General features: G+C 43.8%; 1 protein-coding gene across 1 annotated transcript in view; it reads right to left on the reverse strand.

Moving 5' to 3' along the window:
• CLSTN2 (calsyntenin 2) overlaps positions 1-25019 on the reverse strand; it is a 428729-nt gene that overhangs the window by 302129 nt on the left and 101581 nt on the right. Inside the window, exon 3 of the mRNA XM_012558038.1 lies at positions 17807-17822. Within this exon, the coding sequence (XP_012413492.1) occupies positions 17807-17822 (16 nt within the window). The remainder of the gene's footprint in view (positions 1-17806; positions 17823-25019) is intronic.

Here is a 25019-nt window from a genome sequence, read left to right on the forward strand (position 1 = left end):
AACTGGTTTTGAATGTCAGTTCCTCTGGCCACTAGCTCTGGGGCCTTTGGCAAATCAGGAGTTCTACGCATTGGTTTCCTTGGTGTACACAGGATAATAACACTCTGAAGAACCCAGAGATCACGCATGGGGGTAGGAGGGAAGAGGAAGTCTTCGGACTAAATAAATAAAAGGTCACAGACAAGCTTCTTTGGTCTGTAGAGTATTTCTTTAAAAACTGAAGTAGTTGTCAATATTTTAGACTTGGGAATTTTCACAGAAAGCCCTGATTTCCAGCCTAGGCTGCCTGTTTAAGATGCAAGTTAATCCTTCCTCTGAAAGCGCTGCTGTCATTGCCAACAAAGAATTACTACTTGTCTACGTGTATTGTTTATTTCCTCTTTCAATAAAGCTTCATGGAACATGGATATTCCTTCATTACCATTTCTATTAATTGCAGTGTCTCTGAGGTGAATGTAAGGCTGTGCAATCAATAGTAATGATGGAACCACAAAACGCAAACAATATCTCCTCCACCATCTCTCCCCCAGCATCTATCTCCTTTATTAAGTGGCAAAGCATATCATTTTTTTTAAAAAGTGCACCAGTAGGGGAAATAAATCTACAAATAATTATTTAAAAAATAATAATCTGTGGTATAATTCAATTACGTACCATGCAATGCAGACAAGTTTTCTTATTTACAAGAGAAATGACTAGAAGATTCTTCAGCCTTGACCTTGTTATTTTTCAAGATGAACTATTACTAACTAAATTCTAGGAGGGCTTTCAAAAGCTTCTCTTTGTAGCAGTCGTGAGTAGAACTATTCAGAAGGAATCTGTCGCAGGCCAGATGCAACTGGAGATCGCTAGAGGATAATGGATACCTGGAGGCAGCCTATGAAAGGCAAGGAGCATGGGCTTTGAGGCTGGACATACCTTGCCTTGACACAAAGCCCTTGACCTTGGGGGAAGCAACTTAGCTTCTCAGACCTGCATCTTACCTCATCAGCCCTACTGTGTAGAGTTTTAGGGAGATTGAAATGGTTTAACATATATAAAGCACCTGAGGAATAACTAAAGTGGACGTTATTGATATTTTGGCCCCATGTCCCCTTGGCTCACATCTGAGTTCACCTGTATGGATTTTTCCCTGTGTATGTTGCCACTTCTCACCTGAAGGGCCTGCACCTCTCTGCTTCTCTGTCTGAGGGCTTTCTCTGGTGCCGCACAGCTTGCTCAGCCCCTTCTGGGGGCAGCTCAGAGATGCCAACCCCTAGAGGCAGCACTCAACCAATGAGGAACGATAGTTTAACTTCCCCATCCCTTGGTGCATATTCTACATGATACAGGTGACCAACCATCCTGGTGAGGGACTAAGTGGGTTCCCAGGATACAGGACTTTCAGTGTTAAAACTGGGCCGGTCTGGCCAAACCAGGGCAGTTGGTAACCCTAATTACAGCTCAGGGGATCCCCAGTGGGCTGTGGCCAGGATGCCCACAGCATAACCTGTGCTTGACTGCACTGTTTATTGACTTTTCTCCTTCCCTGTCTCTTGTTCTCCACTCTTGTGCTTGAGCTTCCTGGGACCACCCCCCAACAAAGTACCTGTACCCAAGTTCCTGTCTCAGGGTTTGCTCCTGGCGAAACCTATTCTAAGATCACACTCAGCTACCTGGTGGCTCCCTTTCTTTGACTCTTGCTCGTTTAGATCCTTGCTCATAATTGGGCTGTTAGCAGAGTGGGCTCATGAGGCAGGTAGAGAGGACATGGCAATAAAAACATCAAAGAAAGACTGCCTGCTGGAAGCCGAGGCGAGCCTTAGGGCCTTCATATTGGCGTAGTCAAGGGGATACATCTTCCACTCCATTCTCAGTTATCTGCAAATGGATAAGGAGTTATCAACTGGCTTGCTCTCATGTTGGGTGAGGAAAAGAAAGGTACATTCTTTGCTCTCTAGAAAAGGCAGGTCTCTATAGTTGGTACCCAGGTTTTCTACCAAACCATGTTTGAGCCCAGGCAGCCAGGCCTCCCGCCTTGCTGGCCCCATCTAGTAAGCAACACAATGAAATGTAAAATACTGAATATATAATTTTAAATAGTCATTCTAACGATTATGATCATCTCACTGATTGGCTAGCTACTGTGTTCTAGACTGCACATGTCTCTCCCCACAGAGAATTTTCATTGTTTTTCACATGTGCCCTGTGGGGCATTAATTACTGACCTAATTCAAGTCCTACAATATTGATGAAATTTTACTGTCTCATATCAGAGAGGAAGAAACTGGGGCCAGCAACATGAAGTAACCTACCTAAGGTCACTCAGCTATGCTTGGAGGAACTGCGATGTGGGCCTAGATTCAACTCGTGCAGAACAGCTATTGTTTTCTTCCCCTGCAACACTCCATGGCCTTTGATGAATCTAGGTATGAGCAAAATAGAAACAGGGAAGGTTGCATTTACCCAGCTTCTCCCTCGTACCTCCCCCCTCCCCGCTCCCCATTTCTAGAATGGCAGAAAGTTAATGGAATCCACTTGAAGAAACAGCTGTGGTAGCTGCTCTAAACACCGGGCTATTGTCCTGACTAACAAGAAAGAATAAGGAAGGAGGTTCAGTAACTCAGAGCTGCATTCTGTTTCTACTTCTATTCTAGACGCTAAGTGTTCATTGGTTTAAATAAACACATTTTGCCTCAGCTGGGGACCCCTACACATTGGGTGTCTGCGTTTCACAAGCACGCTTACTTTGGATTTCACAAAGCTTTCCTTCTTTTAAAAGCAGTTATGCCCAGCAAGCAACTTCATGTGCTAGTAAACAAGTACACCTTTCGATTAAATAAATAATTAGTCTGGAGGGAAGGAGGGTAAACAGAGGCACAATGAAGAACCTAATAATCTGCTACCTGGCCTCTCCTGCTTGGACAGTTGCCGGCTTTCAGGCTTCTGCCTTCACATGTGTACCGGGCCCCAGTGAGCAGAGGTGACCTCCGAGAGATTCGGGGACAAATGATCACGGAATGCAATGGTGCTCTAAATCCATTCGATTGGGGGAAATGATGCACTGAGCCATCGGCTGTTTGGTGAGGCAGTGCAAAGTGATTATGCTGCTCCCCAGGAAGGAAATCACCCAGAGACGCTGTAAAGAATTATCTGGCATGAAGATGTTAGGGAGTAATTTCTTTTAAATTATTACTTTGTTGCAAGACTATCTGATGGTACTAAATTATCTCAGTGCTAGAATGAGAGGTCATATACAGTCCTCTTTCCAGGTGTGTTGGAGAGGAGGGATGACGGGGAAAGAGATGCTGGACCTCCCTCAGGGCCCTGGAACAGTCTGGCCTCAGGTTCCAGAATTCTGCTAGTAGCAGCCAGGTGATAGATAATGCATGTGCTTTTTGAGTAAGAGTGAAGCTCCAACCATTCTGAGGCCCATAATGCCATCATCTGGAAATGCAGGGCATCCCCATGACACTTGCCACCTCCTGGACCAGGGTCTCCAACTTCAAATCCATGGACTCACCAGGGAAATATGGACATCTGAGACCACTACAGGAAACTGCCACCCCTACATACATACATGCGCACATACACACACACACAAAATCAGGCCTCCCAGTAGAGGATTCACACTCTTTATGGGTTCAATGTGTGGATGGTTGGGTGGAGACACCGTGATTAACGTAGACAGTGGGTCACACCTAGTTTTCAGTTCTTGGTTTGTTTCAGGAATTCTGTCCTCACAACCAGACTGCAGGTATCTCCCAATTGGGACCTTGTCTCATTTTGTCACCCAGGTGGCTGACATGTAAAGTGGCTGACTGTCATCATCCATTTGGCCTCTTTTCTCCCACGGACACTCCCAGCAACCAGCCCCAGGGTAGAGTGGGGCAGAGCTCAGGCTCAAGCCAGATACATCTGGGTTTGGCTCCAACTCCAGCACTGGTTCTTGCACGTTCATTCTTCAGCCTCTCTGAATCTCCATCTCGGCCCCATATCAAGAGGTTCCGAGTATCACAGGCAAGTGGATGAGGCAATGAATGTGCAGCACTCAGCAGTGGCCACATGGTTGGTCCTCTCCATAAATGGTAGCTCTCAAATCCTCACTCACTAGAGTATCTGTGCAGTTCCGGTATTTGCTCTTTTCTAATTTCCTGGGCATGTTCATCAGTGGCGATGAGTTTAATAACACTCACCTCAGATGCTGGCTTTGTGGCTTCAATATGTTCCTGTCTGTAAAGATGGGTGCCCAGCAAGGTGCTATTTGCTCAAATAGCTTCCTCTTGCTTTCTGTTTTTCTGTCTCAACCACTTCAGACCTCATCAAATCCTCATCAAAACCCTCTCAGATACATACAATTCTTATAATTGCCATTTTACGGATGAAGTAAGATGGTAAGACTCAGAGAGGTTTAGTAACTTTCCAGGGATCACACAGCTAAAGAGTGGTGGAGCTGGGATTTGAACTCAGAAGGAAGCTTCTCTCTTAATAGCTCTCCAAACTCATCTGGGGCCAGAAGCACCCAGGGAGTGCAGGTTAGCAGCTGTATTTCACACAGTCTCAATTGCTAAAACACTTGGTTTTTTCCCCTATTGGTTAGAAAGAATTGGGCTATACACACAAAGTTTATCTCAACAATAAAGGAAGTGTTTTCTTCCAGAAGGGGCCACTGTTTAATTATGTCCAGTTCTGTGAATGAACCACAGGCCTGGGTTACACCAGCCAATATCAGTGTTGATTGTTAGATTTCCATTAATTAATACCAAGTTTAATCTTCTTTGATTACAAACATTGATTGCTGCTGATCTTTCAGCCATCCCTGCCAGTGGGTACGTATCTGAGTTCCAAAACACTCAGGCACCGTCGTGCCAGGAGAAAGGTGAAATGAAACATTAAGGGAGGTTTATGGTCAATTTAATTAATGCAAATGATCAGCTTGGTTCATTTGGCCCAATAATGCTTTCCAATAAAGCTATTGGGGACAAACACTTCGTGACTGTTTATTTTCTATGTCCTATTAAAAAAAATATCCTTTCTGCAAGAAACTAAGCAAGGTTTGGCCTGAAGGATACTGTTAGGTTTTAAGTTAATGGTTTCCAATTCTACAACTCCATGGAAAACCCGCCTCTTGACTAAAATCCCAAAGACAGAGGTTTCTCAGCAAAGAGGGGGTAAGACTGTGAATCAGCAGGGCTTATGGTGGAAGGTAAGTGTGTGAGTATGAGTGTGTGTGTGAGTGAGCAAGAGAGAAGAGGCTGTGGAATGCCATGTTTATCCACTAGCAAATTTATTAGACCATTCTCTGATCAATTAGTCAATAAATAAGTCTTTATTGAATAACAGTATTTAACATCTGTATAGAGCCTTCTGGGTTCCAGAGCACCACGACAGACTTTTTCTCATTTGACTGCTGCTCACCACAATCAAGGTAGGTACATATTATGATTTCCATCTTGCACATATAGAAAATGAGACTCAGAGAGGTTAAGTGGGTTGCTTAAGTTTGCACAGCATCAAAGCCAGGGCACGGGCTGTATGCTTTAGCCTGTTGCCACTGGGGAGCTGTGTACAGTTGTACAGACTGCACCCTTCACAAGGATGCCTGGGAACTCCCACAGTTCACTGGCCAGGTCAACATCACGGCTAGGCACTGAGTCAGCCAGAACACTGGATCTCTTTTCCTACTTTGCACAATGATGCCTCTGCTTGCTGTCATTGTGCAAATGGGTGTGCCTGTGGGGTGTCTGCCCAAAAGGGACACCATTCTCTGATGTGCCCCAAAGTGCCACATGAGGGCTTACAGCAACCAGTCCTGCCTACCCACTCCCTTATCAGATCTATCACAGCACGTAATACTATAAACTGTACATCTTTTTCCACGTGCAAGCTTCTGCTCTAGAACTTCCTGAACTTCCTGAGGGCAGGCACTGTGTTCTCCTCATCTCTATGCCCCCAGTGCCCAACATGGGGCTTGTAGACACTGAGTGAATGACTGGGCAAAGGGAGGAGTTCAGGAATGCATGACTGCACGTTCAGTACTCCTTTCACTACGTATTCCTGGCCCAGCCCTCTGCTGGATGATCCCTCCCTCCTCTGAAAACCCAGAGCCCTCGGTCCCTCCCTGTCAGATCTTACAGCCATTTATACACTTACTACCAGTGCCAGTAGGGAGTCTCTGGGTGATGTAAAACAGTTACGCACTCAGCCACTAACTGAAAGGCTGGCAGTTTGAATCCACCCAGAGGCACCTTGGAAGAAATGCCTGGTGATTTACTTCTGAAAAAATCACTGAAAACCCTATGGAACACAGTTCTACTCTGACACACACAGGCTTGCCATCCGTTGGAGTCAACGGCAACCTGTTCTCTGGAATCACTTCCTTGTGGACGTAAGCATTTGTCTTAGGCTCTTCTTTCTTGGGTGGAGGAAAGGGGGTAGGCTAGGACAGGGAGCTACCAGGAAGGACAGGAGTAGAGGCCAAGCTCCCCTTGAATCCCAGCCCTACTGCTGGTGCCAGCTCTGTCTACCTCCCTGTTCCCAGTGTCAGAGTGAGCACTAGGTAGCACACAATTGGGTCCAGGATGTCAACTTCTTGATCAATGTCAAGCTGGGGGAAGGCTCAACAGTATTTCCCCAAGGGTCATCCTGGGGCAGAGGTCATCAGCGGGTTCCGAGAACATCAGAGGTAGAGGTCTCAGAGACCATGACTGCTCAGGATGGATGAGGGGCTGGATAGTAGGGAGCAAGGGAAGAGGAGGGAATGAACTATGGGCTGAACATCCATAGCACAGTGAAGGAGCCAGAAAATGTTGGGGTCAGCAGGAAAACTCTGCTGATGCCAACATGGAACCCTGAAAGAAATAGCAGCAGCATGTTGCCGGGATCATGGGTTGAAATGCAGCAGACATAGGGATTGGAATATGTAGACTGAGATTGTTAGACCAGGACAGAGGCATTCTACATCAGAGAGACCTCAGAGTAGCAACAGAGATCTGGACAGATCTCTATTTACTATATTTTCTCCTTAGGCTGCATTCACCTTATTATACTTCTTAAAAAAAAAAAGAGCTAATGCTCCTGGTAGGTGATAGATGCTCCGAAAAGCCTTGGTAGATTGAAGGGATGCAAGTGGTGTAACAGACAAGAAGATACACAGTCTCCCCCCACCTACACACTCAACTTGATGGCCTGGGAGAAACACAGACCATTCTCCATCCTCCTAGGGATTCCCAGGTATAGCTGGTTTTTAAATCTTGCAGCTCTATTTCAGGAATGAAAAACATGGGTCTCACTTATTCCAATTCTCTCCACCTGCACTCATGGCAGACATTGATAATGGATCATGATAATGTTCCCTACTGAGTCAATTTTAGCCTTGGGATTCTTTCCAACATAATGTTCCAGACAATAACTAACAGTCTAAGTTGGCACACAAAACACCATAGCTCTCTTCATGCTCGCAATATAGCTAAAGACAAATCACTGCCTTACACCCATGGCCAAGTAGACAACCAGTGGGTCTATGGATTGGGTCTCTATTTCAACTCAATGTGAAGGATGATCACTTGTTAGACAGATCCTAGCTGGTGACATGCATTAGCCAGCACTGATCTGTCTGAACTTCAATGCCAGGAATGAATAAGATGAATGAACCCAAAACATAGCAGTGGAAACCCCGACATAGCTTCATGTATTCAGTCTCTACTCAAGGCAGAAAAACCTACTTAAAACTAAAGATGAGCTTTAGCAACAGATAAGTAAACAGTATACCAATGAATATATCTTCTAATTGCTGTCTAGTAGCTAAGAGCTGGAATTGTTCTACTTTAAGCATGTACACATGTGACCATGAAGCAAGGCATTCCTTAAACTTCAGATGAAGGAAGGCTGGAAGATGCTTAGTTTTGAGGGTATTGGTGGTCCAGTGGTAGAACTCTCATCTTCCATGCTGGAAACCTAGGTTCGATTCCCGGCCAGTGCACCTCATGCACAGCCACCACCCATCTCTCAGTGGAGGCTTGCACGTTGCTATGATGCTGAACAGGCTTCAGCAGAGCTTCCAGACTAAGACAGACCAGGAAGAAAGGCCTGGCGATCTACTTCCAAACTCAGCCAATGAAAACCCTATGAATCACAATATTTTGATCTGCAACTGATCATGGGGATGGCGCAGGACCGGGCAGTCTTTCTTTCTGTTGAGCGCGGGGTTGCCAGGAGTTGAGGGTGAACTAGATGGCAGCTAACGACATCTTTGTTTCATAAGCCCACCAAAACTACCCTCTTATAAAATGCATTCAACACTTTTTCAAGTCTGTTGCTGTTGTTAGGGATCTAACGGCTGCTGTGGGATTCCCAATGTTGTTTTACTTTATTTCTTTTTTGCCCATTTATACTTTCACTGGTGTCATTTACCTACGAGATTAAGAAGTTAGGAGCTTTCGCTTAAGAAGGTAGGAGCTTTTGCTTAAGAAGTTAGGAGCTTTCGCTTAGAGCAACTGCATTTTCCCTGCAGCTTTCCCTGTTCCCTCTGGCAATCAGAGGAACAAAGGACACTGGGAGCTAAGCCAACCACGACTGTAGAGTGCGGGCAGTAGGATAATGGACTAAGTCACCCTGGGCGGTCATGCGCCTCTCTTTGTGGTGCTGAGCTTTTGAAGGGTGTCGGGCATAGAGCTGTAAGGCGCGTCAGGAACACCCATGAATCACAGTAGGTCCATCAGTAGCTGGCTGAGCCCAGCAGGAGCAGATTATCCAATAGGCAAAGTAAGCACAGGCTTACTTGTACTTACTTACTAATTTGCAGTGACCAACTCCACATGGGTTTCACCACAGATGTGAAATTGTTCACTACAGATTAGTAAATAAGCACAAGTAAGTCTGTGAGTACCTTGCTTACTGGGTCATCCACCCATGTCAGGGATTGTAAATTTGAAAAGAGGCTTTGATTCTGTAGGAAGGTGCTGTGGGGTTGGGAGAAAGATGCCAGCCATATCTAGAAGCAGAATCTATCTGCCTAATTTTCCTCAGCCTCTAGCCCTGAATATCCCTTTAATGTGCAATATTCTTGTTGACTTATAAACGTTCTTCTTCAGGAGCTCTGTGTGGGAGTTGGAAGAACAATGACAATCTAGCCTTTGCCTAAGAAAACTCAAAGCATTAATGACTTTATTTTTCTTTCAGGTCAAACCAGTTTTATTTCATATCTGCAGTAGGAGAATCACTTTTAAAAGTCAATGCTGATGAAAAGTACATTCAAACTGCACTTGATTACACTCAACAGGGACAGGCCAGCCAGAGTGATTACTTTTTTTTTCCTGACAAAAGCTTGTTTTCTTGAAGGCTGGCCTCATGGGGCCACTGATGGCCCCTGCACAGCTGTGATTTAGAGCTCTGACTCCATAGAGCCTGTGTAGTCCTCCAGAGACTCAGCTTTCTCAGCTCTATTGAGAAGTTTTTGGTTCACACCTTCTCTTCACTGCTAGTTTCTAAGCCTCTGGAGGTGAAATTGGAGTCCCTGCTTAGTGCAAATGGTTAAGCGTTTGGCTGCTAACTCAAAAGTTGCAAGTATGAGTCCACCCAGAAGTGCCACAGAAGAAAGGCCTGGTGATCTACTTCCCAAAAATCAGCCATTGAAAACCTTAGAGAACACAGTCCTACTCTGACACTCATGGGACGGCCATGAGTTGGAGATGCCTTGACAGCAACTAGTGGTTGGTCGTGGTGGTGATGCTGATGGAGGTGAGGCTGGCCTCAGGGCTCCTCCTCTGTGCTCCTCAGCCCCTCTGTGCACTGCCAGCAGAGAGCAACTGCAACTTGGAACTGTTTCTGCATCTCTCTCCTCAACTGGGAAAGGCAGTGCAGACTCGTGATTGAGGGCATCGGTGTCTGTAGCTCCATTGTTTGGGTCCAGTTTCTGGCTCTGGCATGTACTGAGTGAATTCAAGCAAGTCATCTGACCTCAGTTACCTCCTCTACAAAATGACGATAGTAACAGCACCTCCTCACAGGGTCACTGTGCAGATTAAGTGGATTAAGATGTGTAACGCATTACAACAATGCCCAGCACACACGCAACACTCTTAAGTGTTGGTGGATAAGAAATGAAAGATTATGAGCTCCTTGAGGCCAGGGACTTGCTGAAATCACTTCTGTAATTCCAGAATCTAGTCTGGCACAGAGAAAACTCTCAGTAAATATGTATAGAAGTATGCATGTACTCCTAGGTCTTCCCACAGGTCTGGATATCAAAAGCCATTGCTCGAGGAGAACCACCTTTTTCTTTTTTTAGCTGCCCTAAAAAACACTGGCCAGTTCTCACTCCCTTCTCTCTGCTGTGCACCCCTGGGTTGTTTGCCTAACAGACCAGAAATTACTGCTTGCTAACAGGTCAATGGAAGACAATGTAAGAGAATCATCATCACCTCTATGATTATGTGATACAGAAGGGAAATACTTAGTGTGGCGTTTATAATGAATGCCTGTAGGATCATAGCCTCAAATGTCCTCAGACTATCAGACTTCCACTTCAATCTTTCTCTAAGGGCTCTTTTTCCTCCTTGTAATTATTAATGATTAGTTGTTGTTTTTACTAAGGAGTCAATTTTATACGGCAGAATACTTAATTAGATTGATCCAGTTATTCCAAGTCACCAGACTCAGGTGCTTCCAACTTTTGTTTACTTGTAGTCAGCAAAGAGAAGAGGAAGGAATATTAGATTTTTTGAGGATCTACTCTGTGAGCCCTGGTGGCACGGTGGTTAAGAGCTTGGCTGCTAACCAAAAGGTCGGCAGTTCAAATCCACAAGCCGCTCCTTGGAAACCCCACAGGGCAGTTCTACTCTGTCGTATAGGCTGTCTATGAGTCGGCATCAACTTGACGCCAACAGGACTCTGTGCTACAAATAGCAGTTGTCATTACACATGTGGTCTCAATGAACATGGTTAATTGGGAATTATGCTCCCTGTTTTTAACAGGTAAAGCTACAGAGGCTCAATTTCCCAAGGCCCTGTCTGTGTTTCCTCCATAAGCCACACACCCCACAAACAAGTGAGCAACCACTGAGCCCCATGAAGTGATCCCAGTGATCCCTCCATGTCTTCCAGCTGGGTCCCCATAACGAATCAGCACCAACCCCACCATTCCACACAGCCCTGTTTACCTCAGGCCAAACCTGCCAGGCCATCTTTTTCTGCTCACGGCGTTCTCCACAGGGCGGTTCCATATATTTCCTAACCTGAAGTAAGTCCCCATCTTCCTCACCCTGAACCTTTCCACCATTGTCTCTGCAACTCAGGTTTGCCATCACTTGATTCCCTTACGTACTCTGCTTCTTCTCTGAAGGGTTCCTTCATCTTATTTCTCTAAGCCAGGCTGTCCTCTGAGGACACCGCTTCCCCTGCAGTCCTCTCATAGGAAGCTGTTTTTTTGTAAAGTTCCTTTGGGCCTTTTTTTTTTCCTTCCTTCCTTTAAAAATCTCAGCTCTATTTCCAAGTTCATCCCACCTAACTACATAGCTGGGAGTCCCTAGGTGGTACAAATGGTTAACGCTCTCGACTGCTAAATGAAAAGACTGGCAATTCAAGGCCACCCAGAGATGCCTTGGAGGAAAGGCCTGGCAATCTGCTTCTAAAAAATCAGCCATTGAAAACCCTGTGGTGCACAATTCTACTCTGACACATGTGGGGTCACCATGAGTCAGAGTCAACTTGTCAGAAACTGGTAACTATATAACTCATCATCCTTGTAGTTGTCACCTATTGACCTCTGAATGACTGCCCTCATTCTCTGAGGTTCCCAACTTACTGTATTCCTTGCCACACTCCTTACTGTCCCCATTCCTCGTGACGACAATATCCTCCTGAAGGATTCATCCTACATTCTGATGCCTTCCTTAACTGCTTCTCTCACCCAACCCCAGCCACCCATTCTTACGGTTACCCAACCCAAGCCACCCATTCTTGTGGTCATATCAAAGATCCTGGCTTCACTGACAACTGCACCACCTTCGCAGTCTGGACACAATGCAGTTCTTTCTCTTCACACCATCTCCCGTACTTCCACTTCACTTTCTATGAGCCCCAAGAAATGTCCATCCATTTATCTTGCCACTTTTTCATTCTCTATTACCAATATTATATCACTTTCTATGAGCCCCAAGAAATGTCCATCCATTTATCTTGCCACTTTTTCATTCTCTATTACCAATATTATATCTTTACTTCCACTTTTAACGTTAGATTTCATAATCCATCATGAAAATAATTTAATTTCCAATATCCCCAACTCTTTTACACCCCTCCCTCTCTTTTAACCTTGCCATGCCAAATCCCATCCAAGGATAAATCCCTTTCTTTCTCCAGGCCTGCACCTGAGTGACTGAGTGTACAGGAGAACACCCCACAGCCATGCTGACCGGTGCCCTGTGATGGGGAAGATGTCTCTTTATTCCTGTCAAAGGCCAGCCTCACCACTCTCTCTGAGTCTGATCCCCACCTGCTTTCACTTCAGCAAGCAGCCTATCTTGCTTCCATGTTATACGTTTTTTCATACTCTAGTAGATTATTTCCAACAGTGCATAAACGTGCATGTAAAGATAGAGTATATAAATACAACAACCTTGCAAAGCTTTTTTTTTTTTTTTTTTAAATCTCCATTTTATAAATCAAGAATCAAGTCCCAGAGAGGGTAAGGGGCTGGCTGAGGTCACACAGCTCAATCAGGCAGAACATTGTGACTCTAAAACCTATAGGGTTTTTATAACATTATATTAATTAATCTGGCTGTATCAGTGACCTTGAAATAACCTTTAATATCAATGATAACTGGTAGAACAAGCTATACAAACATTTTGGTAGTTAAGCTGTAAAAAATGCATGAAGGCTAAAATGAAATTATAAAAGGGACTGACCCAAATGAGTGAGTTAACAACATGGTATAGGCACCAAATCTGAAGGTGATCATTTACTACCAGGATGCGTCCATTTGGTGCTTAATGTCCCCTCCACATAAAGAATCAGGATGTTATATACATATCATGATTTTCCTCAGTGAGAAAGTAGATATTATGAACAGGTTTTGAAAATAAAGATAATTCCACAGAACACTCGTCTTAAGTACTTTCTGCCATCAGAGAGTTTTACAGTTTCTAACAATCATATGGCAAATGTCAGGATGATGGAAAGTTCCAACATATTGTTAAAACCCAAAGAGGTCTTGCACTCCATAGAAAACAGTTCAAAGTTATTAAGATGGAAGTTTCCACAAAAGATATTAAAGGAAGGGGAGGAAAAAGATGAATACAGAGGAAGTAATGGAATTTAACTGCAAGTAGAAAATTCATTCTCATTTCAACTTTGAACAGAATACATATCACAGCGGCAAATGGGAAATGACAAACCTCCCACCACAAATGTGACTTCTCATTCCCATTGTGGTGCATTTACAGCTTTTCCAAGGATTTGACTAAAGAGCCAGAAGAAGAAAAAGGAAAAGACAAATGAATTGGAAATGACCTCATCCATTATCTCATGGCCACCTGTAGGAAATAATGCCTTCCCAAAGCAGGTCCATGGATTAAATGTCAAATAAAAAGCCTATGTATAAATATATGACCTAAGCACAAAGTATTAAAGTAATTTCAGATACATATGCCTATGAAGAGTCAATGCCCATCTAGAATTAGCAAATTGGTAGGTAGAAGTTTTCACAAAGGGCCTTCTTTTCTTAATCTCAAGGTCTGTTTAAATAACTTTACAAAAGGGAGCTTAGCTCAATAAAAGGCGACTGAATAAGCTATGAATAGAGAATTTGTAAAAGAGGAAATAAAAATTGCTATTAAACACTGGGGAAAGTCCTCAATCGATAATTAAAGAATAACAAATTAAAACAAAGATGAGATAATTTTGCTATCAAAATAGGAAAAAAGTATAAAATGTTCAATACTGGCAGGGTTTTGTGAAATGAGGGCACCTGAACACTGTTAGTGGGAAAGTGGAGTAACAAACTTGAAAAGAATATACGTGAAGAGCCTGAAAAATGTTTAAATCCTTTGACACAGCGAATTTCCACTGAGACTTCATCTTAATAATCTGAAATGGAGACTGATATTTAGGCACAAAAGTGATCATTGCAATACTAATTTTATTACTTATATTCATAGCAGCAAAAGTTTGGAAACAGCCTATATGCCCAGCAGCAGGAGAACTTTTAATTAAATTATGACACGTCTAATATGTCAGAACAGTTTGCAGCCATTTAAAAGTATATTTTCAAGACATTTTTAATGACATGGGAACTTTTTGATATATTATATGGAAAAGTAATTTTTTGTACAAAGAATGTGAACTCATAACAGATGTACTCACTCACTCACTCACACACACACTCACACACACACACACACAGAGAGAGAGAGAGAGAGAGAGAAGCGAACCCTGGAAAGAAATAGGCCAGGATACTAATTAATAGTGCTTGCTTGACAATGAAACTAAAGATGATTTTGTTTTCCTTCTCTATAAACAACTGAGCAACAATGAATTTAAGATACAAGAAGATACTACCATGATACATAAGATCTCTAGTAAATCCTTTCCATCATTTCACCAAGTAATGCTTGAACTCCAAATACAAGACTTCCTCATTACACAAGGCTGGCTGTGTCACAGTTGATGATGTCTTGTCCACTGAGTCATGGTTTCCCACTTTACACCTTGAGATGGTTAAGCTTGTATGTTAACTTGGCCGGGCCATGATTCTCAGTGGTTTTGCAGTTATGTAATGATGTAATCTGGCAGTAATGCAATGATGTAGTTTGGCAGTTATGTAATGATATAGTCATCTTCCATGATGTGATCTGATAGCTGCCTGCCTCTACAACCACATAAGCCATTTCCTTGAGATAAATCTCTCTCTCTCTACATATATATATGTGTATATATGTACATGTATGTGTATGTATATATACGTGTGTGTGTGTATATATATATACATATATATATATACACATACACGTTTCACTAGTTTTGCTTCTCTAGAGAACCCAGCCTCAGACATTTGGTACTGAGAGTGGTGCTAGAGAAACAAAATTGTAAGGATGAGTTTTCTAAATTGGTTCTCAAGTCTGACTAGTCTTAGAGGTGCTGATTGACTGCCTCCAGGAGTAAAGTGCACTGCTAACCCATAGCATGAGCTGGAAATACTAATACACAAAATATTACCACCAATAGATCAAGTAAGTATCGGTGAGAAGTGAGGCTCTGGGTGATCACATGTTTGGTATTTTTCTACAATTTTGTTAGAGTGAGAAGTATAGGGAAGCTGGCTGGTTATTCCTACTTTTGATAGACAAAGTGGTGAAAGAAAGAGATGAGCTCAGGGCTTCAGAGTCATAGCTCAAGTGCCACATGAAAGACGTGAAAGTTGCTGCCTGTGCCCCGAAAGCCTTATTTCTTGTAGTAACAGAGCTGATATTGCTGAAAAACAAACCCAGAGTCTTACTGTAAGAGTAGCCGAATTACAATGCCAATTGAATTCCCAACCTCAAATGGTGTCTGAAGTTAATGTCAGAGCACTGATTGGGAAGAAATGGGATCGTAAAACTTGGGATGGGGACTTCTGAGCAGACAATCAGGAAGCTGGAAACATTAAGCCCCTAAATTCCATTGAATCACTCCTGCCAAAAGAACCCAGCTGTGCCTGAAGAGACTTTGTCTGAGATGTTGCTTGGGGGGTAGGGGGTGGGGCACCTGGAGCATTCCCTGGAGCATCGCCTGAGGCAGATGCCTAACAGGACATTGATGAATGTTCTCAGGACCCATCCCCAACACCCATTTTTGCCCGTAGCCCTAACTAGACTTAAGTCTCAGTGAGCCCCAAAAGGTGAAGTACAAAGTGTGACCCAGGAGGAGGTAGGCTACGCTCCAAAAGAACTGCTTGATTTTTCTAATATGTAGAAACAGAAACTTGGGGAATATGTATGGGAATGGCTATTAAGGGTGTGAGATAATGGTGCAAGGAACGTAAAGAAGGATCAGTCTGAGTTTATCGATATGTGGTCACTAAGCACAGATTCTTCACTGAAAGTTTCAGCTTGAGAGATTAGGAAAGGATAGTTTATTTGGTTGGTTTGCTGAAGCATGGATTTTGCGGTATCCTACACTAAATCAAGTTGAAGTACCAGACCTGCCTTGGTATACTGTAGAAGAAGGTATTCAAAGGCTTAGGGAAATTGACATGTTAGAGTGGATATATCAGGCTAGACTCACAGACCCACACAGAGTGCCCAGAGGACACACATTTTACCAAAATGGTGAGGAACAAATTTGTGAAGGGAGCCCCAGTATCCTTGAAAACTGCTGTGACTGCCGTTACGTAAGTCAGATTTGACAGTGGGAACTGCCCTAACTGAATTAAGACACTTAACTACAATGAGGCTGATTGGGCCCCATGGTGGCAGGGGCCAAGGGATGGCACTCAATCAACAAAGACAAAGTGGGTATGGTTACCATAATGGATGGCAAAGTCAAAGCAGTGATCAGAATAGTCTGACTTGTATGGACTTATGGCATTGGCTACAACTTATATGGACTTATGGCATTGCCTCCTTAGTCATGGTGCCCCTAGAAGTGAAATAGATGGAAAATCTACTAAATATTTACCAGATCTATAAAAGCAGAATAGTTCTAGGTCAAATGAATAGCAGTCTAACTTGAATCACCAGAATAGAGAGTCAAGGCCCCTGAATCAATTCCCAGACTCGAGCCAGTTTACAGACCCACAACCCCTTGAATGAAGGGGAGGCTTGGTTTCCTTGAGGAAGGGCCTCAATATACTGCCAAAAAATTTATGAGGTTAATTTTTCTCCCAGACTTCCCAAAAGGGATCTACAGCCTTTTACGAGAGTGACGGTTCACTGGGGAAAAGGAAATTATCAGACTTTGCAGGGATTACTGGATACTGGCTCTGAACTGACACTAATTCCAGGAGACCCAAAATGTTGTCACATCACTGTGGCCCACTAGTCAGAGTGGGGACTTATGGAGGTCAGGTTATTAATGGAGTCTTAGTTCAGTTTTGTCTCACAGTGGGTTCAGGGGGTCCCTGAACCCATCCTTTAGTGATTTCCCCAGTTCCAGAATGTATAATAGGAATAGATACACTCAGAAACTCACAGAACCCCCTCACTGGATCCCTGACAGGATTAACCCCATCCGTGCCACCATCGCCACTTTGTTCATGAGTCCATTGGACAATGACAGGAGTGGCTGGGGAAAGAGGATGACTGATTTCCATAGAGTGTGTTATCCTATCCATTAGATTGTTAAAATCTTCCTCTGCTGAGGTCACCCTTTGGTGAGCATTCACATGAGACACAAATATCTTTACTTCTTTGGCCCATTTAGATAAGTCTATCCACATACTTCTTCCTCATACCCCCTTGCCACCAATTGTCCAATCATGTTCCTTCCAAGTCTCTGACCATCCAGCCAAACCATTGGCCACAGCCCATGAATCAGTGTACAATCACGTATTTGGCCTTTTCTCCTTCCAAGCAAAGTGAACAACCAGGTGCACTGCTTGAAGTTCTGCCCATTGGGAGGATTTTCCCTCACCATTGTCCTTCAGGGAGGTCTCAGAAAGGGGCTACAATACCGCCACTGTCCACTTTTGAGTGGTGCATGCATATCACATAGAATCATCTGTAAACCAGGCATGAGTCTTCTCTTCCTCAGTCAACTGATCATAAGGAACTCCCCTTGAGGACAGAGGTGCAGACTGTGAGAAGACAGGTAATGTAACAGGAATGGAGACCACAGGCATTTGGGGCACTTGCTCATGCAACTTACTTGTGCCTTCGGGTCCTGCTCAAGTCTGATCTCATATATACAACTTCCATTTAATGATGCAGTGCTGCTGTGCATGTCTGACTTTATGACTCTTGAATTCGTCAGCCTCCACAGCCCGTGAGCTAGCAGCCTGCCATCTGACCTGCTGATCTTGCATTCGTCAGCCCCTGCAGCTACGTAAGTCAGGAGAAGCCTCCAGCCTGATGCCTGACCCACGGACCTGAGACTTGCCAGCCTCTACAACCATGTGAGCCATTTCATTGAGATAAATCTCTCTCTCTCTCTATGGGTGTGTGTGTGTGTGTGTATACATGTTACTGGTTTTGCTTCTCTAGAGAACCCAACTTAAGATACACCTAAACATCTTTCCTTATTAAATCATTTTAATTTCCTAAGTGATCCCTAGAGACTTTTCTACTTGGCAGCTGCACTGAGGGCTATTTATGGAGCATACTCTTAATTACTATAGTCATCAGTATGAAGCATATTTGCTTTAGAAGTTTGAAATTGATTTTCTCTACCCTTCTTCAAATGTTGCAATGAACACTGAATTCAGTTTCAAGAATAAATTCATTTATTTAAAAAATATTTATTAAGTGCCCATGATGTGCCTTTCTGTAGCACATACATTGATCTCAAAATGTTTCCTGTGTGTTAAGCTCATCTCCCAGACTAGACTTGGGCGCTAATGTCTAACTTCCCTCATGTAGTATGGAGTTATTCATTAAGCAAGCACATGCCCAGCATGTACTGATTTAGAAAGACATCCACCTCTTGTATCAGAAACCAAATTCAGCAAAATCAAACAAAAATTAATGCATTACCAACTTGTAAAACACCTCTGATTATATTTTAGCTAATGATATTTATTTAGCTGTCTTTCTGTTGGACTGGAGATACTACTCAATCAAACAGAAGTCTCAAATCACCAGAGATTTTTAACCTGGAGCCAGACAAACTCAAAAGGGAGGTATTGTAAAGTCTTGAGAAACACCTCTTTTCTAGAATGTCAGGCTGAGTATATGTTCTTCTAGGTTAGAAAGGGGGGTAGCAGAGAATGCAAATCACAACCTGAAACTAATACTGAAGGATACCAAGGTAAATTAGCATGTTTGAGCTCCTATTCTGGGCCAGAAATAGTGCTGGAATTTTCTTGTTTTATCTCGTTTTATCCACACAAAAAATCCAGTGAGGTTGATGTGATGATACCCATTTTATAGAAACTACAGATCAGAGGGGTGAAGTATCAGACTTCTATCCCAATGCTGAAACACTCTGCAGCCATTTAATACACATTTTCCTCTGAGGAGTAGTTTAATGATGAATTTAAAAAACAAAACATTCTCTAAGGTTGCTTTTTTGGAGCTGTATGGCTGAAAATGTGCTTTAAGGTCTCCCTCATCAAAGGGTACAGGGATTTGCATTTTGAACCATTTTGAACAAAGAGGTCCCAGCTCACCAGAACTGGGTAAAAAATGGGTAGGGGACTGCTGTGGATATTTTTGAGGAAAAGCCCTTCTCGTCTACAGCTGCCTCCCCCAGGACTAACTTTGACCTAGAAATAGATTTGTCCACTCACACCACTCCAACAAAATGTGGGGAAAGAGATTATTTGGGCGGGCAGAGACCTGAATAAGTAAAACCGTACACACAGAAATCTATTTTCCCAGATTCAGGATTTGGGGATCTTAATGTCTCAAAATGTCCGGATATCCTGGGTTATGTAGATGGAATAATTTCTGTTCTTAAAGCTTGTGCTGGAGTTAAAAGAATAGGAGTTAGATCCAGTTTCTGAGGATCAATAGGCACGTGACCAACAAGCACTCAATGTTTCTACACCTGTTTTCTCACTTTAACTGGAGATAATGGTCTCTGCCCCACCCACATGAAAACAATGATATGAGACACAGCTGAAGACTCTTCATAAACTTAAAGCCATTGAACATGTCCAAGTTCCTAAGCTATTTTTAATCACAACCTTTGAAAATTTATGAATGGTACGGTCCTACTTAAAATAACATAAAAATGCACATATACAAAACTTCTGCACACATTTTCAGCTAGTCTCCAGAATTCCTGAAGTCATGATGATTGTGGATTAAGGACCCCCTTGTACATTTGTATGGCAAATTCTCATAAGAGTACCCTAATGGAACCCAAGACCTCATGACCCCAAATGGGATGATTTTTCCTTCTCACAGGAAGTCAAGAGGATCAGTAATCTGAGGATTCCCTATGGCTTGTAGATAAGGTTTACAAGGATCTGCATGCACCTTCTCAGGAGATTTGTCATGGATTTGCAATGAGAAGGGAGGACATGCGAAATCTGCAAATATCTTGTCAAGTGTCCTTTGCTGCTTGTTTTAATATTTCCATAAAAGAATGAGGAAAAATGTGCCCACATTAGGTAAGGGGTGGGTACCATCAAAGACCCATGATTTCTGCACTGAGTAAAGTTCCAAAAAGCCAGACCATGCCTCCCTCCCTGAAGTTACCCAGTTGCCTGTGGCTTTGAACAGAGCCCTGAAGGTCCACCCCTATCACCAAGCAATCCATGGGAGCTCCAGATTTGAGAAGTGTCAATCAAAGAATCCCATGTCTGTCAGAGAGAGGAAATGGCAACAGCCACATCTGGATGTTGCCCTACCTGAGAGGGAAAAAACACAGACCAAAACCCCTTGAGCGGTCCGTGTGTCTTGGGATCTTGAAATTTCTCTTTGCAATGAAAAGAAATGAACTAAGGTCTGCCCCAGACAACACAGCTGTCCCTGATTTTGGCAGACCCAGAAACACAGCTCTTCTACTTCATGTTTCCAGATTCTGTTCTCTATTAGTACAACCTTCTGTGGTAGGAGAGGCAGGAATGCTGACATGCCAGGGGGCACTGCCCACACTCTCCCTGCCTACACTGTGCTGTTTTGAAATTTTCAAGTGAGCTATAAAAGAGCAATTATACAAATTTGATTATGTAACACCATAAACAAATGTAACTGCTGCCAACACTAATTACGGAACATCACAGTTCTCTGGTGACACGTGCACAGCGCTGTTGAGTTCAGAAGAGCTGACAACAGGTTTCCTGGGTATGGAGACAACTCCTGCAGGTCTCTGTGGAGACAGTTCCCAAGGCCCACCCCCTAGCCACCAAAGAGATTAGCAGTGACCACAGCAGAGTTCAAGAGTTGACCTTATTTAGCCCTACCTGATTCCTGCATCCTACCTCTGACCAAGATTGGCTGACTCTGCCTTTGTAACTGCCCAGAATCTATCTTCTGCTCTCTATTCCTGTCTCTCCCCGGTGCGCCTGGTCTGTACAGGTGGCCAGGTTGACCCCAGTGATCAGGCTCACAGCTGTATAGACTGTTAGACAATCTTCTTAGACAGAAATGCACATTCGGTTGACAGTGAGATAGCACGGGGGATATGCAGGGATTGACATTAGCTTGGCATGTTGGCTTGGTCTCCCTGGCTTCCTTGGTAACATGCTAGCCAGCAGATCTAACAACCATCACTGGCTTTCAGAAAGTGGGTCGGGTAAGGCTGAAGAGAAACTCATACACTTCCTCAGCTGCCCCACATTATCTCTTCAAGTCTCTGAGCTGAAGCTGCTCCTTGCCTTGAACAATATAATCATCCCAACAAGATACATCTGTGCACCACACTTGTTCACACCTTAGGCAACTGCCCTTATAGTGTTTGTGCTCTTCCTTCCCATGATCCTCTGCGGCTCTGCTTCTCAAATTTTCACATACATCTAAATTACCCAGAGATCTTGTTAAAATGTAGATTCGGATTTACTAAGTCTGGGCTGGGGCTGATATTCTGCATTTCTAACAAGACCCTTGGTGGTTCCCATGCTGCTGGTCCACAGACCACACTTTGAGTAGTGAAAGTCTCCGAGTGCTAGTGCAGGATATCCAGCAAACGTGGATGGCTAAACACTTTTACACAGGATTCAAGTGGAAGCTTTGGGTCCCATTCTGGAATCTGTTCCCCTTTGTCCCTCACCTCCTTCCCACTACTAAATCTGGATTTTTTCACCTGCCTCCTAATTGGTCTCCTTGTCTCTGGTCTAATTTAATCTATCACTGCTCCCCTCAATTGGTTTTCCAAAGTTTTCTTTATAAGTAAAACCCATATCATTTTGCCCCTGGGTGATGCAAACAGTTAATATGCTCGGCTGCTAACCAAAAGGTTAGTGGTTCACATCCACCCAGAGATGCCTGGGAAGAAAGGCTTGGAGATCTACTTCTGAAAAATCAGCCACTGAAAACCCTATGAAGCACAGTTCTACTTTGACACACATACGGTCTCCTTGGGTTAGAATCAACATGGCAACTGGTTTTATATCACTCCCTTTCTAAAAACTCTTCAATGCCTCTCCATCATGCTTAGAAAACAAACTTCTTAATAAAGCATTTGGTGGTGCAGTGGTTAAGAGCTATGGCAAGCTATGGCTGCCAACCAAAAAGGTCAGCAGCTTGAATCCACCAACTGCTCCTTGGAAACCCCATGGGGCAGTTCTACTCTGTCCTTTAGGGTTGCTATGAGTCGGAATCGACTCGACGGCAACTGGTTTGGATTTTCTTGGTTTGGTGCATTGGTTAAGCACTCAGCTGCTAACTGAAAGGTCAGTGATTTGAACCCACCAGCCACTCTGCAAGAGAAAAGACCTGGCATTCTACTCCTATAAAGATTACCGCCTAGGAAACTCTATTGGGCAGTTCTACTCTGTCCTACAGGGGTGCAATGAGTCAGAACCAACTTGACAGCACACAACAACAACAATTTGGCATTTATGGCTCGTTATAATCTAGGCTCTGTCTCCCCACAACAGCCTCCTGTCTCCACGCTGCTGCCTTATCTTGAGCTGCAACCAAACCCAACACTCCGCAGTTCCTGGGTGTGGCATGACTGCTGGGCTTAGGTTTTAAGCATATTGCTCTATATCCAGAAACCTCCTTCCAGCCTACCTCCTCTTCTCTGTTACTCCTTCTCCAGGCTGGCACAAAGTCCACTTTTTCAGAGTACACGGCTCCTTCTTTTGCAGTATTTACTCCTTTGTTTCCCCCACTTGACTGAGCCTCATGGAGGAAGGAGCTGAGTGTCTTTTTCGTGACATACATAGATTGCTGTTGACAGCACAGAGCACAGGACTTCGCTCAACATAGGTGCTCAGTAACTTTCTGAAGAGGGAGGGAGAAAGGGAAGGAGGGAGGGAGGGGAAGGAATAATACAGCGGTTGCCCTGATTGACTTTTCTTTTCCCTGGCCACCCCACTCAAGGAACCAGGTGTCAATCACCAGGCTAGAGGGAAGAGGTCATCTCCAAACCAGGGCTTCAAACTCCTGCTGAGAATTTGAGTATCTAAGAAGCCCCCTGCTGAGAACATTTGCATTTCCATCCCAGATATACTGAATCAGAATCTACATTTCAACAAGATTCCCAGGTCATTCTTACGTATAACTTCCTGGGAACTTGTTAGAAAAACAAATTCTCAGCAGGGGTTTGAACTAGAACAAGGCCTGCTCCAAACTTCATGAAACATTTTTTTAGCTCTTCCTGCCAAAAAGATTCGGTGGAAAGCAAATTAGCTCTTCAGACTCTTACTCACAAAACACTCATTTAATGACTAGGCAAGCTACCAAAGTGAAAATAGACACTGAATAAATCACATAGGCCAGAGCAATTTTTAAATGGAAGAAGATACTCATAGTAAGATTGGTATTTTTAAAAAGTTTTTTTTTTTACAAATGGCAACCCAAATGATTGTCTTGCCCCAGAGGAGACACCAGGTTTTAGTAGCGAGAATAGTATAGTTACTTCCTGTCAATGTCACTCATTCATTCGTTTCTTCCACAAACAGTGGCTGAATGTCTACCAGGTTACAGAGATCACCAGTTGAATAAGATACGGTTCGAGGCCTCCAAACACAGAGAAGGGCACGCACTCATGCATCCCCATGCGCGTGCAGCCCGCAGGAGTCACCACCATCATCTGCTTGGCACAAATGCCACAGCATGAACACAGCTGCCACCAATCAGCATGGAGAAGGCTCTTCTCTGGGCTCAGCTGTTTAAGAAATCCTTTACAATTCCACATCCCCAGCTCTGGATTTATTAAAGGTCACACAAAAAGCAATATTCTTTTCCACGGAAAAAAGGAGACTTTGAATTAAGGTCTGCCTGAAACTACATTTCGCATTAATGAAGACTGTATTATTAAAATAGATTTCAATTTTACTGTTTTACTCTCAAGTTTGGAAAAAGAGTGATTAATTAAGGAGAAGGCTTTCTTTTCTTCCCTTGGGTAGGTGTTCAGACCCATTTGGCCTAATTACTGCTGGCCCATCAAACTGCAGCTCTGCTGTGGAGAGGGGCTGAGCCCCACCCTGCCTGTGCAGACATGTTTGGCTGCTCTGCTCTGGGGCTGAGAGGCTTGCGGGGACAGCTGCTCTAACACCACTCCAGGGAAGCCCATAAGGAACAGCATTACCTCCAATGATTGTGCAAATTCAACTTCTAAAAAGTAATTGAAATAGATTTTTTTCTATGGAAACTTTATGAAACATTAGCCCCAAACCCCCATAGTGGTACAGCCAAGTGTTTGTGACTTCCAGCTATAACTATCTGACATGGGAATGTTCTAGAGTCTCCAGTGCTCTACCTCATTCCATTCCATCGGGAGGGTTTGGCGTGTTCTTTGGAGGGCCCTGAGGGAATGTGAGCTCCTAGAAGGCAGGACCCAGATACGGCTCACTCAGTATTCTCAGACCCTGGAATGGTGCTTGGCACGGAGTGGGTAGCAGTGAACTTGTGAGGAGTGAATGAATGATCCCTTGGAACATGTCTGCCAGCACCAAATGTTTGGTTGCTGAATAACGCCAGTCTTCCTCCACACATTATCCTTCATCTTGTTTGGCTACACCCCCTTATATTGTTGTTGTTAGCTGCCACCAAATCAGCCCCCAACTCACGGCGACCCTGTGCACAGTGGAACAAAATGCTGCCTGGTTCTGCGCCATCCCCACAACCGGTTGCACACCCAACCACTGTGATCCATATGTCATCGGCTCATTTTCAGAAGTAGATCATCGGGCCTTTCTTCCGAGTCCATCTTACTCTGGAAGCTCCACTGAAATCTGTTCAGCATCATAGCAACATGCAAGCCTCCACTAACAGACGGGCGGTGGCTGC

This window comes from Trichechus manatus, unplaced genomic scaffold (genome assembly GCF_000243295.1).
Source record: "Trichechus manatus latirostris isolate Lorelei unplaced genomic scaffold, TriManLat1.0 scaffold00132, whole genome shotgun sequence".
NCBI lineage: Eukaryota > Metazoa > Chordata > Mammalia > Sirenia > Trichechidae > Trichechus > Trichechus manatus.